Source organism: Sus scrofa, chromosome 3, assembly GCF_000003025.6.
Source record: "Sus scrofa isolate TJ Tabasco breed Duroc chromosome 3, Sscrofa11.1, whole genome shotgun sequence".
Taxonomy (NCBI): Eukaryota; Metazoa; Chordata; class Mammalia; order Artiodactyla; family Suidae; genus Sus; species Sus scrofa.
The window spans coordinates 68,775,971-68,788,575 of NC_010445.4; the positions used below are offsets into that span (position 1 = coordinate 68,775,971).

General features: G+C 50.0%; 1 protein-coding gene across 1 annotated transcript in view; it reads left to right on the forward strand.

Moving 5' to 3' along the window:
• SLC4A5 (solute carrier family 4 member 5) overlaps positions 1 to 12,605 on the forward strand; it is an 85,915-nt gene that overhangs the window by 42,592 nt on the left and 30,718 nt on the right. Inside the window, 7 exon segments of the mRNA NM_001315666.1 lie at positions 507 to 664; positions 1,489 to 1,576; positions 2,786 to 2,940; positions 3,442 to 3,639; positions 5,166 to 5,340; positions 8,353 to 8,486; positions 9,152 to 9,423. Coding sequence (NP_001302595.1) covers positions 507 to 664; positions 1,489 to 1,576; positions 2,786 to 2,940; positions 3,442 to 3,639; positions 5,166 to 5,340; positions 8,353 to 8,486; positions 9,152 to 9,423 — 1,180 coding nt within the window.

Genomic DNA, 12,605 nt, shown 5'->3' on the forward strand with positions numbered 1-12,605 from the left:
TGAAAAGGCTTAGTTGGGAGTTCCCGTTGTGGCTCAGTGGTTAACGAATCCGACTAGGAACCATGAGGTTGAGGGTTCAATCCCTGGCCTCACTCAGTGGGTTAAGGATCTGGCGTTGCCATGAGCTGTGGTGTATGTAGGTCACAGATATGGCTCGGATCCCGTGTAGCTGTGGCTCTGGCATAGGCCTGTGGCTACAGCTCCGATTCAACCCCTAGCCTGGGAACCTCCATATGCCACAGGTGGCCCAAAAAATGGCAAAAAGACAAAAAAATAAAAAAATAAAATAAATAAAAAGGCTTAGTTGGTCCCTGGGGTGAACCACCTTTGAGTCTCCTCATCTGCAGACTGGGAGAGAGTGTTGGGTGATTTCCTTCAGTCTCTTGAGCAACATTGGGAGACTCTTGTAAGGTTAGGCCTCCCCTGCAGTCAGCATGGGCGGAATGAGCACGGAACCCACTGCACGTGAGTATCCATGGGTCTCTCGTGTCCCCCTCCCTGCCCAGCGGAAAAACAAATTCATGAAGAAGATCCCTAAAGACTCAGAAGCCTCCAATGTGCTTGTGGGCGAGGTGGACTTCCTGGACCAGCCGTTCATCGCCTTCGTGCGTCTCATCCAGTCGGCTATGCTGGGAGGAGTGACTGAGGTGCCTGTTCCCACCAGGTAGAGCCGTTGAAATCCACCCACCAGATGATCCCTCGGGCAGCCAGCTGCAATCCATGCAGTCAGCCAGCAGGGCTGTTGGAGACACCCCAAAAACCAAGAGGGAAATTAGGGAATTGGCTGGGGAGGGCCATCTGACTCAGGAAGCATTTCAGAGAGTTTATTTAAAATAACCGTAAACAAGAAGTACTAGGGAGTTCCCATTGTGGCACCATGGAAACGAGCCCGACTAGTATCCATGAAGATGCAGGTTCGATCCCTGGCCTCGCTTAGTGGGCTAAGGATCCGGTGTTGCCATGAACTGTGGTGTAGGTCGCAGACACGGCTCGGATTCTGGAGTTGCTGTGGCTGTGGTATAGGCCAGCAGCTGTAGCTCCAATTCAAGCCCTAGCCTGGGAACTTCCATATGCCAAGAGTGTGGCCCTTTAAAAAAAGCAAAAAGACATAGCCAATAGCTAGGAGAGATACTGTTGGGTGGGCTCTGGGACCAGAGTACGGCAAGGATGCTCAGGCCTGAGTGAAGAAGAATGTTTCTGCAAAGCAAATGAGGGCTCCAGAGGTGGGAAGGGACATGTTCATGGCCAGTTAGAAAGTTAAGAATTGGGAGTTCCCCAGTGGCTCAGCAGGTTAAGGATCCAGTATTGTCACTGCTGTGGCTCAGGTCGCTGCTCTGGCACAGGTTCAATCCCTGGCCCAGGAACTTCTGCATGCTGAGAGTATAGCCAGGAAAAAGAAAAAAAATGATACCATTTAATGCCAGAAAATCCTTCTCTCCACCTGCTTCCATTTTTCCTTGTCATTTTCCTCTTCCATCTTCGTTGCAGATTTCTGTTCATACTGCTGGGACCATCTGGGAGAGCAAAATCCTACAATGAAATTGGCCGTGCCATTGCAACCCTCATGGTAGACGATGTAAGTGCCACAAGATGCATGTACTCCTGAATGTCATGGCCGCTGCATCAAATGTCATGCCTTCATTCATTCACTTATCCAACAGGCACATTGGAGCACCTGCTGTGTGCCAGGCCCTGTGCAGGGTGGGAGGATTATGAGAATGAGAGAATAGTCACTGCCCTTTAGGAGCACTGATCAAGTGGGAGAGACAGACCTGTGATCCTAGAATGAACCTCGTGCTACCTGCCCAGGTAGTCAGGGGCCCTTCACACAGGTGTGGGCTTTAAAGCGAAAGACGAGCCGGAGTTAGGTGGGCCCAGCACGAGCCTAGGAGGCAGGTGTTCCAGGCAAAGTGAACAAGGGCCAGCGCTCCAAGACAAGGGGGCTGGATGGAAGTGGTTCCTTGCTCAGCGTAAGAGCTTCGAGAGCAGGAGGTGACATTGGAAAGGGGAGCAGAGACTATGCAGAACCTCTTGCAGAGCTGAGGGCTCACACCCTGTGACAGGGACCCCGGAGGACTTTAAACACAAGCATGACCCAGTCAGACCTGTTAAGTCGGAAACACTCTGGAGACAGTGTGGGGGGGCTGCAGCCTGACCCTCCAAAGATGAAGCACTGGGACATTCCCAACAGATCGGAGATATGCGAGCTTCTCAGACTGGGCTCAGCACAGGCTTTCTGATGAGCTCGTTATTGTGACTTTGAGAGCGGAAAAGTTAAGTAACTCAACCTGGTCTGACCACTGGAATACCAACACCTGGCCTCAGGTCCAGGAGGGGCCACCTTGCCCCATGGCCTGTGTTCCCACTGCGCCACATTCCACTGCCATGCTGTGCTCTCATCTCAAAAACTGAGGGCAAGCGTTCCATTGGTTAAGATCTCAACTAGTATCCACGAGGATGCAGGTTTGATCCCTGGCCTCTCTCAGAAGGTTAAGGATTAAGGGTTGCCATCTGTAGGTTGCAGATATGGCTCAGATCTGGTGTTATTGTGGCTGTGGTGTAGGCTGGCAGCTGCAGCTCTAATTTGACCCCTAGCCTGGGAACGTCCATATGCTTCAGGTGTGGCCCCAAAAAGACCAAAAAAAAAACCAAAAAACCAAAAACCTGAGGACAATTGGCAGCAGGAGCCAAGGTTCCAAGGGCCTTTCTATGAACACACAAGGGGTGTGCCCCCACCAGCAGTGAGGGAGCAGCCCTTCCTCTGCCTCTGCCTCTCTCCCTGCAGCTCTTCAGCGATGTGGCATACAAAGCCCGCAATCGGGAGGATCTGATTGCGGGGATTGATGAGTTCCTGGATGAGGTCATCGTGCTTCCCCCTGGAGAGTGGGATCCAAATATCCGAATCGAGCCACCCAAGAAGGTGCCTTCTGCTGACAAGAGGTGTGTGAGTGACAGTGGCAAGTTGGGAAGCCATGCAGAGGGAGCTTTCCATCTATCCGTTCCTGTTTTGGGATTTGAAAGAAGAATGTCAGCATACGTGGGTTTATACATTTTTTTCCCTCAGTTTCATTTTTAAAAAATTTGTTTATCAAGGGAGAGTTGATTTACAATGTTCTGTCAATTTCTGCTTTACAGCAAAGTGACCCAGTCATGCATATATATATATATATATATACATTCTTTTTCTCATATTACCTTCCGTCATGTTCTATCACAAGTGATTGAATCCAGCTTCATTTTGTATCTAAAAAAAATCAGAAGCAAAGGTGCTGAATGCAAATATTTGTAAAATCTGAGCTGCCTGTGGGTATTGCTCGATCATTTTCTGCATTTTTCTCTATATTTGAAGATATTTGATCATTTTAGCTGGAAAGTCCTGGCTGTGCTGAGCTCTTTCCAGGACTGAGAGCCCACTGTCTCCTGTCCCCCTTCTTCTTCCAGGAAATCTGTGTTCTCCTTGACTGAGCCAGGCCAGATGAATGGCTCTGTGGCTGGAGGCCTTGGAGGGCCTGCAGGAGGCGGTGGCGGTGGTGCTGGCAGCGGCAGCGGTGGCAGCGGGGCCGGCGGAGGGAGCAGCGGGGATGACGGCGAGATGCCAACCGTGCATGAAGTTGGGGAGGAGCTTATCTGGACAGGAAGGTGCCTACTCCAGGCCTGACCCACTGAGCGAGGCCAGGGATCGAACCCACGTCCTCATGGAAACTAGTCAGATTCCTTTCTGCTGTGCCACAACAGGAACTCCCCTGGCTTGGGTTTCTTTGCCAGCTTAGAATAACTTGAGTTGGTCTCAATTTAGGAAGGGACATGGCCCTGCAAAACTATGTGTAAATCGAGGTTTTTTTGTTTTTTTTGTTTGTCTTTTTGCCTTTTCTAGGGCCGCACCCGTGGCATATAGAGGTTCCCAGGCTAGGGGTCTAATCAAAGCTATATCCACCGGCCTATGCCAGAGCCACAGCAATGCGGGATCTGAGCTGTATCTACAACCTACACCACAGCTCACGGCAACGCAGGATCCTTAACCCACTGAGCGAGGTCAGGGATCGAACCTGCAACCTCATGGTTCCTAGTCGTATTCGTTAACCACTGAGCCACGACGGGAACTCCTAAATCATGACTTCAAGAAGGGAGTCATGTTTTACATGCCCTTGACTCTCTGCCAGCCAATGGTCCCCAACTGAAGGCAACTTTACCCACCCACCCCCACCTCCATCATCAGCCAGGGGACATTGGACAATGTCCAGAGACATACTTGCTTTGTCACAACTGGAAGGAAGATGCTATTGGTATCTAGTGGATGGAGCCCAAGGATGCTGCTCAATACCCTCCAATGCACAGGGCTGCCCTTCCCCCAGCAAAGGATTATCCAGTCCAAACATCAGTTGTGCCAAAGTTGAGAAGCCCAGCTCTATGCTAAGCACTGCATTAGCAGCTATCGGGGAGAATAGCATCCCCAATAAACACTCTCCCTAAACCTAAAATTCTCCACTCATTTGTTCCACAAGGCAAAGAAACCTGTTATACGGTTCAGAATCTGCCCTTGATGAATCCCTTATAAGCCAGGATCTCTCCATCTCCTAAAGCTGGGCACACCTATGTTTACTAAGCACAGGCCCCCTGGGGGTGATCAGGGACCCCAGGATTTCCATTCCATGTGGAATGTCAGGTCAAACCCAAGACATGTTCCCATGAGGCCTTCCCTCTCCCACCCAGGCTGTGTACGGCCACCCTTCTCCATGGAAGTGGTGCCAACCACAAACTTCCAGTCTAACAAGAGAATTCTTCCCTGGGCTGCACTGGGTTTTGTTGTTGTTGTTGCTGTTGTTGTGGTTGGCCACCCTGAGGTCTAAGGAGTTCCCAAGCCAGGTATCAGATCCAAGCCACAGCTATGACCTACCAGCAGCTGTGGCCACACTGGATCCTTTAACCCACTGTGCCGGGCTGGGGATCGAACCTGCAACCTGACACTGCAGAGATGAGGCCAATCGTGTTGCACCACAGAGGGAAATTTCTTCCCTGGTCTTCCATGTTCTGGTGGAATGATCCCTTGTCCCATCCTTCTTTAGTCCAGTTCCCTTCCTCACCCCAGACTCTGCAGGCTCCTGTGACTAGCTCTGCCCCTGCCCTGGTGTTTGTGATGAGAAAGTGTCTGGGTCTGTCTTGAGCAGGTTCTTCGGTGGCCTGTGTCTGGATGTCAAGAGGAAGCTGCCCTGGTTCCCAAGCGACTTTTATGATGGCTTCCACATTCAGTCCATCTCCGCCATCCTGTTCATCTACCTCGGCTGCATCACCAACGCAATCACCTTTGGTGGGCTTCTGGGGGATGCCACTGATAATTATCAGGTGTGTGTGAGCCAGGGCCACGAGCGCAAACCTCAGAAAAATCTGCTGCCATCAGGGGGTGGTAAGGCGCCTCACCCCGCAATCCCCAAACCAAGGTTTGCGTGTCATCTACCTTCCAGGGTCAGACCATCCTGTTTGGTAATCCTTTACCCTTCAAAAAAATAATAACAAGCCAACATTATGAAAAAATCTAAAGTGAAATCATATTACTAAAGACCAAATTTAAGATAATAGATCAGGAGTTCCCATTATGGCGCAGTGGAAATGAATCTGACTAGGAACCATGAGGTTGCAGGTTCGATCCCTGGCCTTGCTCAGTGGGTTAAAGATCCAGCACTGCTGTGAGCTGCGGTGTAGGTCGCAGAGGCGGCTCAGATCTGAGGTTGCTGTGGCTGTGGCATAGGCTGGCAGTTGTAGCTCCGATAAGACCCCTAGCCTGGGAACCTCCATATGCCCTAAGAAGCAAAAAAAAAAAAAAAAAAAAAAAAAAAGATAAATAGGTAGAATGTGAAAGGGGAAGCAGCTGCCTTGTTATTTGTGACTTTCCCCACTGATGCGTCCATGAATTTGATTAGCACAATTAATTGAATTGCTAATAATGGCCTTCTTCCCACGCTTTAAAAAAAAAAAAAAAAAAAAAAAAAACGAACCCTAAATTCTTAGCTTGAAGTTATGACATTTTTAGTAGGATCATAAACTGCTACCAGAACAGCAGTACAGGTCTCCCTGGGGAAAACAGTTCAGCACAGATGCTGGCCTGAGACCCAGACAAGAGTCTTCTCCAGTGAGGGTCTTCAGGATAGGACTACTGTAGACTTCAGAGCACCATTTTCCCAGATAAAGTGAGATGAGTGCCTACCTCCAGCCCACATCCCCCTCCTGAGCAGCCGGTTCAATATCCAGCTGCCTCCTGGGTGTGTCCATAGAACTGCCCCTTGGGATCTCCCAGCTCACAAACAGCAAGGCCATCATCTTCCCTCCAGACCCGCTGCTTCCCCAGCCAAAGAGCGCCACCATAAGTTGACCCAGCTATTCACACAGCATCACCGACTCATGAATCTCAGCTCCCCCGAATAGCCCTCATGCCATGGTCCTACTGGCCTCTCAAGCCTCGTCTCCCAGTATTCTCTTTTTTTTTTCTTCTTCTTCTTCTTTTTTTTTTAATTTTCTTCTTTTTCCTTTTTTTTTCTTTTTTTTTTCTATCTTTTTCTTTTTCCCAGTATTCTCTTTCTCAGACACCTGTCCTCCTCACCCATCTGCATACTGTTCTCCATCAATCCTCCTCATCTTTTAGTCCTCCAAAAGTCTGCTCCCTTTCAGCCCCAGCCTTTGAAAACACTGTTCCCTCTTCCTGGCCCACACTTTCTCATCACTCCCCTTACCCTAGCCTCCTGGCCAATTCTCTGCTCAATATGGGGGTCTCAGTTTCCATGTATCTAACTGGTTTTGTTTTGTTTTGTTTGCTTTTTAGGGCCGCACCCAAGGCATAGGGAAGCTTCCAGGCTAGGGGTCAAATTGGAGCTACAGCTGCCAGCCTACACCACAGTCACAGCAATGCAGGATCCGAGCCATGTCTTTGAACTACACCACAACTCATGGCAACACCGGATCCTTAACCCACTGATCGAGGCCAGGGATCGAACCTGCATCCTCATGGATCCTAGTTGGATTCGTTTCTGCTGTGCCAAGACGGGAACTCCCTCCATGAATCTAACTGTTGGGAGCCTTTCCTGGCCCCTTCTTCATGCTTCCTGTGCATTCCTACAACACCCACATCTCATCCCAGCTTCTCACACTCCTTAGCAGGGGATCTTTTTTAAAATAATTAATTAATTAATTAATTTTATTAAAGTAGAGTTGATTTACAATGTTCCTTCAATGCCTGCTGTAGAGCAAAGTGACTCAGTCATGTATATATATATATATATATATATATATATATACATACATACACACATATATTCTTTTTTTCATTCTTTTCTTCCATCATGTTCTAACCCAAGAGATTGGACAGAGTTCCCTGTGCCAGAAGTTCTTAACAAGAGATGATTTTGGGAGTTCCCATCCTGTGCAGTGGAAATGAATCTGACTAGCATCCATGAGGATGTGGGTTTGATCCCTGGCCTTGCTCAGGGGGTTAAGGATCCGGCGTTTCCATGAGCTGTGGTGTAGTTCACAGACGAGGCTCGGATCTGGCGTTGCTGTGGCTGTGGCTGTGCCGTAGGCCGGCAGCTACAGCTCCGATGAGACCCCTAGCCTGGGAACCTCCATATGCCGAGAGTGCTGTGCGGCCCTCAAAAGACTGAAAGACAAAAAAAGAGAGAGAGATGATTTGACCCCTAGGAGACATTGGGTAACGTCTTGAGACAGTTTGAGTTATTATAACTGGGAAGCGAGGTGTTTCTGGCATCTGGTGTGTGGAGGCCAGGGATGCTGTTAAACGCTGTGCAATGTGCAGGACAGCACCGCCCCCCCCCCCGCCCCGGCAAAGAGTTATCCAGCCTAAACATCAGTAGTGCTGAGGTTGAGAAATGAATGGAAGTTGCCTGGGTACTTCTCTGCATCTCCCACTAGAAGGAAGACGTGTTACCTTGTTTGCTCATGGGCCCTCAGTATCCAGCACGAGGCCCGATGATAGCAGGTCCTTGAAGTACTTTGAATGAATGAATGTTCCAACCGCTAAAAGCACCTAACAGGTGTTTGAATGAATAAATGATTGGGTGGATGAATGGGCGGTCCTCTGGGAGGAGAACAAGCATGGGAACAAGCACCAACTGTAGGCAGCCCTGTTTTGTAAGCCCTAGGGGGCCAAAAGGAAGTCAAGGGGGACCCGGAAGTAGAGAGAGTGATGCTGGCAGTCCTGGGGGGTTGTGGAGTCAGAAATGGGGGGCAGAACTGGGGGGAGGAGAGGATGAACTGTGGTCTGGGCCCTTGCTGAGAAAACTGGGATCTAGCCTGTCAAGGGGCCCTTTCCCACGCCTCTCCTGAGCCTCACCCTCCTCATGCCGCCAGGGAGTGATGGAGAGTTTCCTGGGCACTGCCATGGCTGGCTCCTTGTTCTGCCTCTTCTCGGGACAGCCTCTCATCATCCTCAGCAGCACGGGGCCCATCCTCATCTTCGAGAAGCTCCTCTTTGACTTCAGCAAGTAGGTGCCCCTGGGGGGCCCTCAGTGCCTGCTCTCACAATTGGGGTGGTACACTGAGGCTGGGGTGGGGGAAAGCCCGAAAGGGAAGAAGGGCGAGGAGGTAGCAAAGCCGTCTTTATCTATAGGAGGAGCTGCCGGGGGAGCCCTCCTGACTCCCTCTACTCCCTGCCTTTAAGCCATCTTAGTGCATATTAGCACAGCCCCCAGGGAGAAGTCCAGGCCAGACGAGAGGAGAGAATGCGCACCTCTCTGCTCATGAGCAATGATGACTTGAAAGTCGATGCAGCATATAAAAAATTTCAAGCGAGAAGTTAGAAGGCTGCCCCCTGACTCAGGCAGCTCTGGGCTCAGGTGCCTCACATGAGCCCATTCCTAAGCCCTGCTCCAGCTCTGTCATTCTGAAATTCCATTTTAATTCACTCTGGGCATCTGTCACCAAATGTGTAAGAACCGAAGCGTGTGAGCCCCTGTCTGCCCACACCCTGCCCCCCAAGATCCTTTCCCCAAATTCTCAAAGACCAGCAACCCCACCCAGGAAGTGTCCCTGTCCCCAGTCCTCTTGCAGCTTCTAGAAGGGCATCTGTGCCACAGAAGGGTGGGTGTGGGGAGCCAAGCACCACCAAGAGCCCTGGGCTGGAGGCCCGTGACTTCCCTCTGCCTTCCAGAGGCAACGGCCTGGACTACATGGAGTTCCGCCTCTGGATCGGCCTACACTCGGCTGTCCAGTGCCTTATCCTGGTGGCCACGGATGCCAGCTTCATCATCAAGTATATCACCCGCTTCACTGAGGAGGGCTTCTCCACCCTCATCAGCTTCATCTTCATCTATGATGCCATCAAGAAGATGATTGGTGCCTTCAAGTACTACCCCATCAACATGAACTTTAAGCCCGACTCCATCACTACCTACAAATGCGAGTGCGTGGCCCCCGACACAGGTGACCGGTAACCCCAGAGGTGCCCTGGGCCCCCACCCACCACCCACTCCCCCTCTTCCATCCACTCTCCCCACCCCACCCCACCCCCGGTTCTCTACGTAAAGGTGGGAGAGTGAGACTGCTCGGGAGGAGCTGTTCAGCCAAGGGCTTTCTATCCCAAAGGAGCACAGACAGTTTCTTAAACCAGTTTGGGGAAGGAAACCAAGAAGACAGGGTCGCACTATGAGAGCCCAGGAGTTCCTGTCGTGGTGCAGTGGTTAATGAATCCGACTAGGAACCATGAGGTTGCAGGTTCGATCCCTGGCCTCGCTCAGTGGGTTAAGGATCCGGCATTGCCGTGAGCTGTGGTCTAGGTCGCAGACACGGCTCAGATCCCACGTTGCTGTGGCTCTGGCGTAGGCTGGCAGCTACAGCTCTGATTCGACCCCTAGCCTGGGAACCTCCACATGCCATAGGAGTGGCCCTAGAAAAGGCAAAAACAAACAACAACAACAACAAAACAATATGAGAGCCCAGGGTTATAATCAGGAGAGGTCAGTGATAGCGATGCCCCAGGAAAGGAAGGAGGCAGGCTTCACCTCCGTCTGGGGGGATGTGGAGGCCACACCTGTCAGGAATGTGGCTCAGAGTTTCCTGCTCCAGCCAGAGGTAGACCCGATGGTGCCTATAGTCCCTCCTAGCTCCGTGAGTACATGACACCCTGAGCTCTCCCTGACACATCACTGCCGATGTGTCCACACCAGAAGGATGCACATCCCTACAGATAGGGACGCATCCAAGAAGAGGACCAGTCAGGGGAGAGGAGAGCCTGGCAACCATGTCATTAAAGAATGATTGGAGAAGTTCCCATTGTGACGCATTGGAAACAAATCTGACTAGGAGCCATGAGGTTGCGAGTTCGATCCCTGGCTTCACTTAGTGGGTTAAAGATCCGGCATTGCCACGAGTTGTGGTGTAGTTCCCAGATACAGCTTGGATCCTGCGTTGCTGTAGCTCCAATTAGACCCCTAGCCTGGGAACCTCCATAAAAAGCATTTTAAAAAAAGAAGCATAAAAAAAAGAACGATTGGAGAAACTGGGGTGATTTGGCTTCTTAAAGAGGTAGGAGAGAAAGACTGTCATGTCACAGAGAGGCCAGGTTCACCCCATGTAGCTATAAGATGCAGAACGTGGGCTGAGGAGCAAAAGCTTTGGTGAGTCATACGTTGGCAGAATTCAAGGTAAAACTTGCAGTGGTAAGAGCACCCTCCTGTGGGGTATTGACCCTGTCAGGTGGTAGCAAGCTAGTTGGACACTACCTGGATGTCCATCCACTAAAAGTATTATAAAAAAGATCCTTGTATTGGGTGGGAGCCACATCAACCAACTGGTCAACCCCAGTAACACCCAGTGACATTCCTGCAGAGTTCTTTTCCAACCAAAAATATTTCACCAAAAGTTAGGGTTTTCCTGGAGTTCCTGCCATGGCACAGCAGAAATGAATCCAACTAGGAACCATGAGGTTGTGGGTTCGATCCCTGGCCTCACTCAGTAGGTTAAGGATCTGGCATTGCCATGAACTGTGGGTTATGTCACAGACGTGGCTCGGATCTGATGTTGCTATGGCTGTGGTGTAGGCTGTCAGCTGTAGCTCCCATTGGACCCATAGCCTGGGAACCTCCATATGCCTCGGGTGCAGCCCTAAAAAGCAAAAAATAAAAATAAAAAGTTAGGGTTTTCCGTAATTGAACCACTGGCCTCCTTCACAGACCTAATCATGCCTGTAGGTGCTTTCAGTGAGATGTAGCCAGAGTGCCCAGGATGCTACGGAGCAAGGCTTGGAAAGCCATCCACACACCTCCTAGCACCACCAAGCTGGACTCACAGAGCAAACTGAGGCCCAGAGACACCCAAGGTCACACCAAATGTCAGGTTTCCTAGCTGTAACAGAGGGATAGCAATGCTGGCCCTGCTGGACTCATGGAATGCTTATGAGATTTTCTTATCTATACTCAGATTGGGCTGGAGTTTGACATAAGTAGATACTGTGTGGTTCAGGACCTAAATACATACAATTGATAATAAAAAAAAAAGATCATAAGTGAGCTGAAAACATTCGTTGCACAATTATTGTGTGCTATACTTTAGGTCTGTAAAGATAAAATTGTTCTGGAGTTCCCATCATGGCTCAGTGGTAATGAACCCGACTAGTATCCATGAAGACTCGGGTTTGATCCCTGGCCTTGCTCAGTGGGTTAAGGATCGACATTACTGTTAGCTGTGGTCGTAGACACAGCTCAGATCCCTCATTGCTGTGGCTGTGGTGTAGCCCAGCAGCTACAGGTCTGATTCGACCCCTAGCCCAGGAACTTCCATATGCCGTAGGTGCCGCCAAAAAAAAAAAAAAAAAAAGCCAAAATTAATTAATTAAAAAATAAAAATACAAAAAAAGATAAAATTGTTCTGACCTCAGGAAATACAGTTTTAGTTGTACCGTTTCACTCTCTGTCCTGCACTGAATTTGTAAAGATGTCTAGACTTAATTTTTTTCTTTCTTCTTTTCTATGATTAATTTTGAGTTATTCCACAGAAATCCAGCACTAGGTGAGGCTGTCCTTTGTCCTGAGCTAGGATGGGATGCTCACCCAGGGGACTGTGGCCATCCAGCCTGCAAGCTCTTGTCATAGGCTCTAGAGCAAACCCCACCTCTGTGGGCTAAGCCCCATCAGGGCACTCTCATTTTCTGTTCATGCCCTCTGGACTGTGGATCCATTGCACTGAAGACAAATGTTCCCACAAATGAGCTTTTAGAAGTACTTATTCTTTTTTTTTTGGTCTTTTTAGGGCCACACCCGCAGCATATGGAGGTTCCAAGGCTACAGGTCTAATCGGAGCTGTCGCCGCCAGCCTACGCTACAGCAACCCAGGATCTGAGCTGCATCTGTGACCTATACCACAGCTCACAGCAACCCCAGATCCTTAACCCACTGAGCGAGGCCAGGGATCGAACCCGAAACCTCATGGTTCCTAGTCGGATTTGTTAACTACTGAGCCACGACGGGAACTCCTAGAAGTACTCATTCTTGATCTCTTACAGAAATGGTCCAAATTCTGGGGTCATTTGTGGAGCTTTGACCATTCTGAGAATCATCTGTCCACAGGAGAAACCAAACATAGGGGCACCCTGGGAACAGGGGATGTAG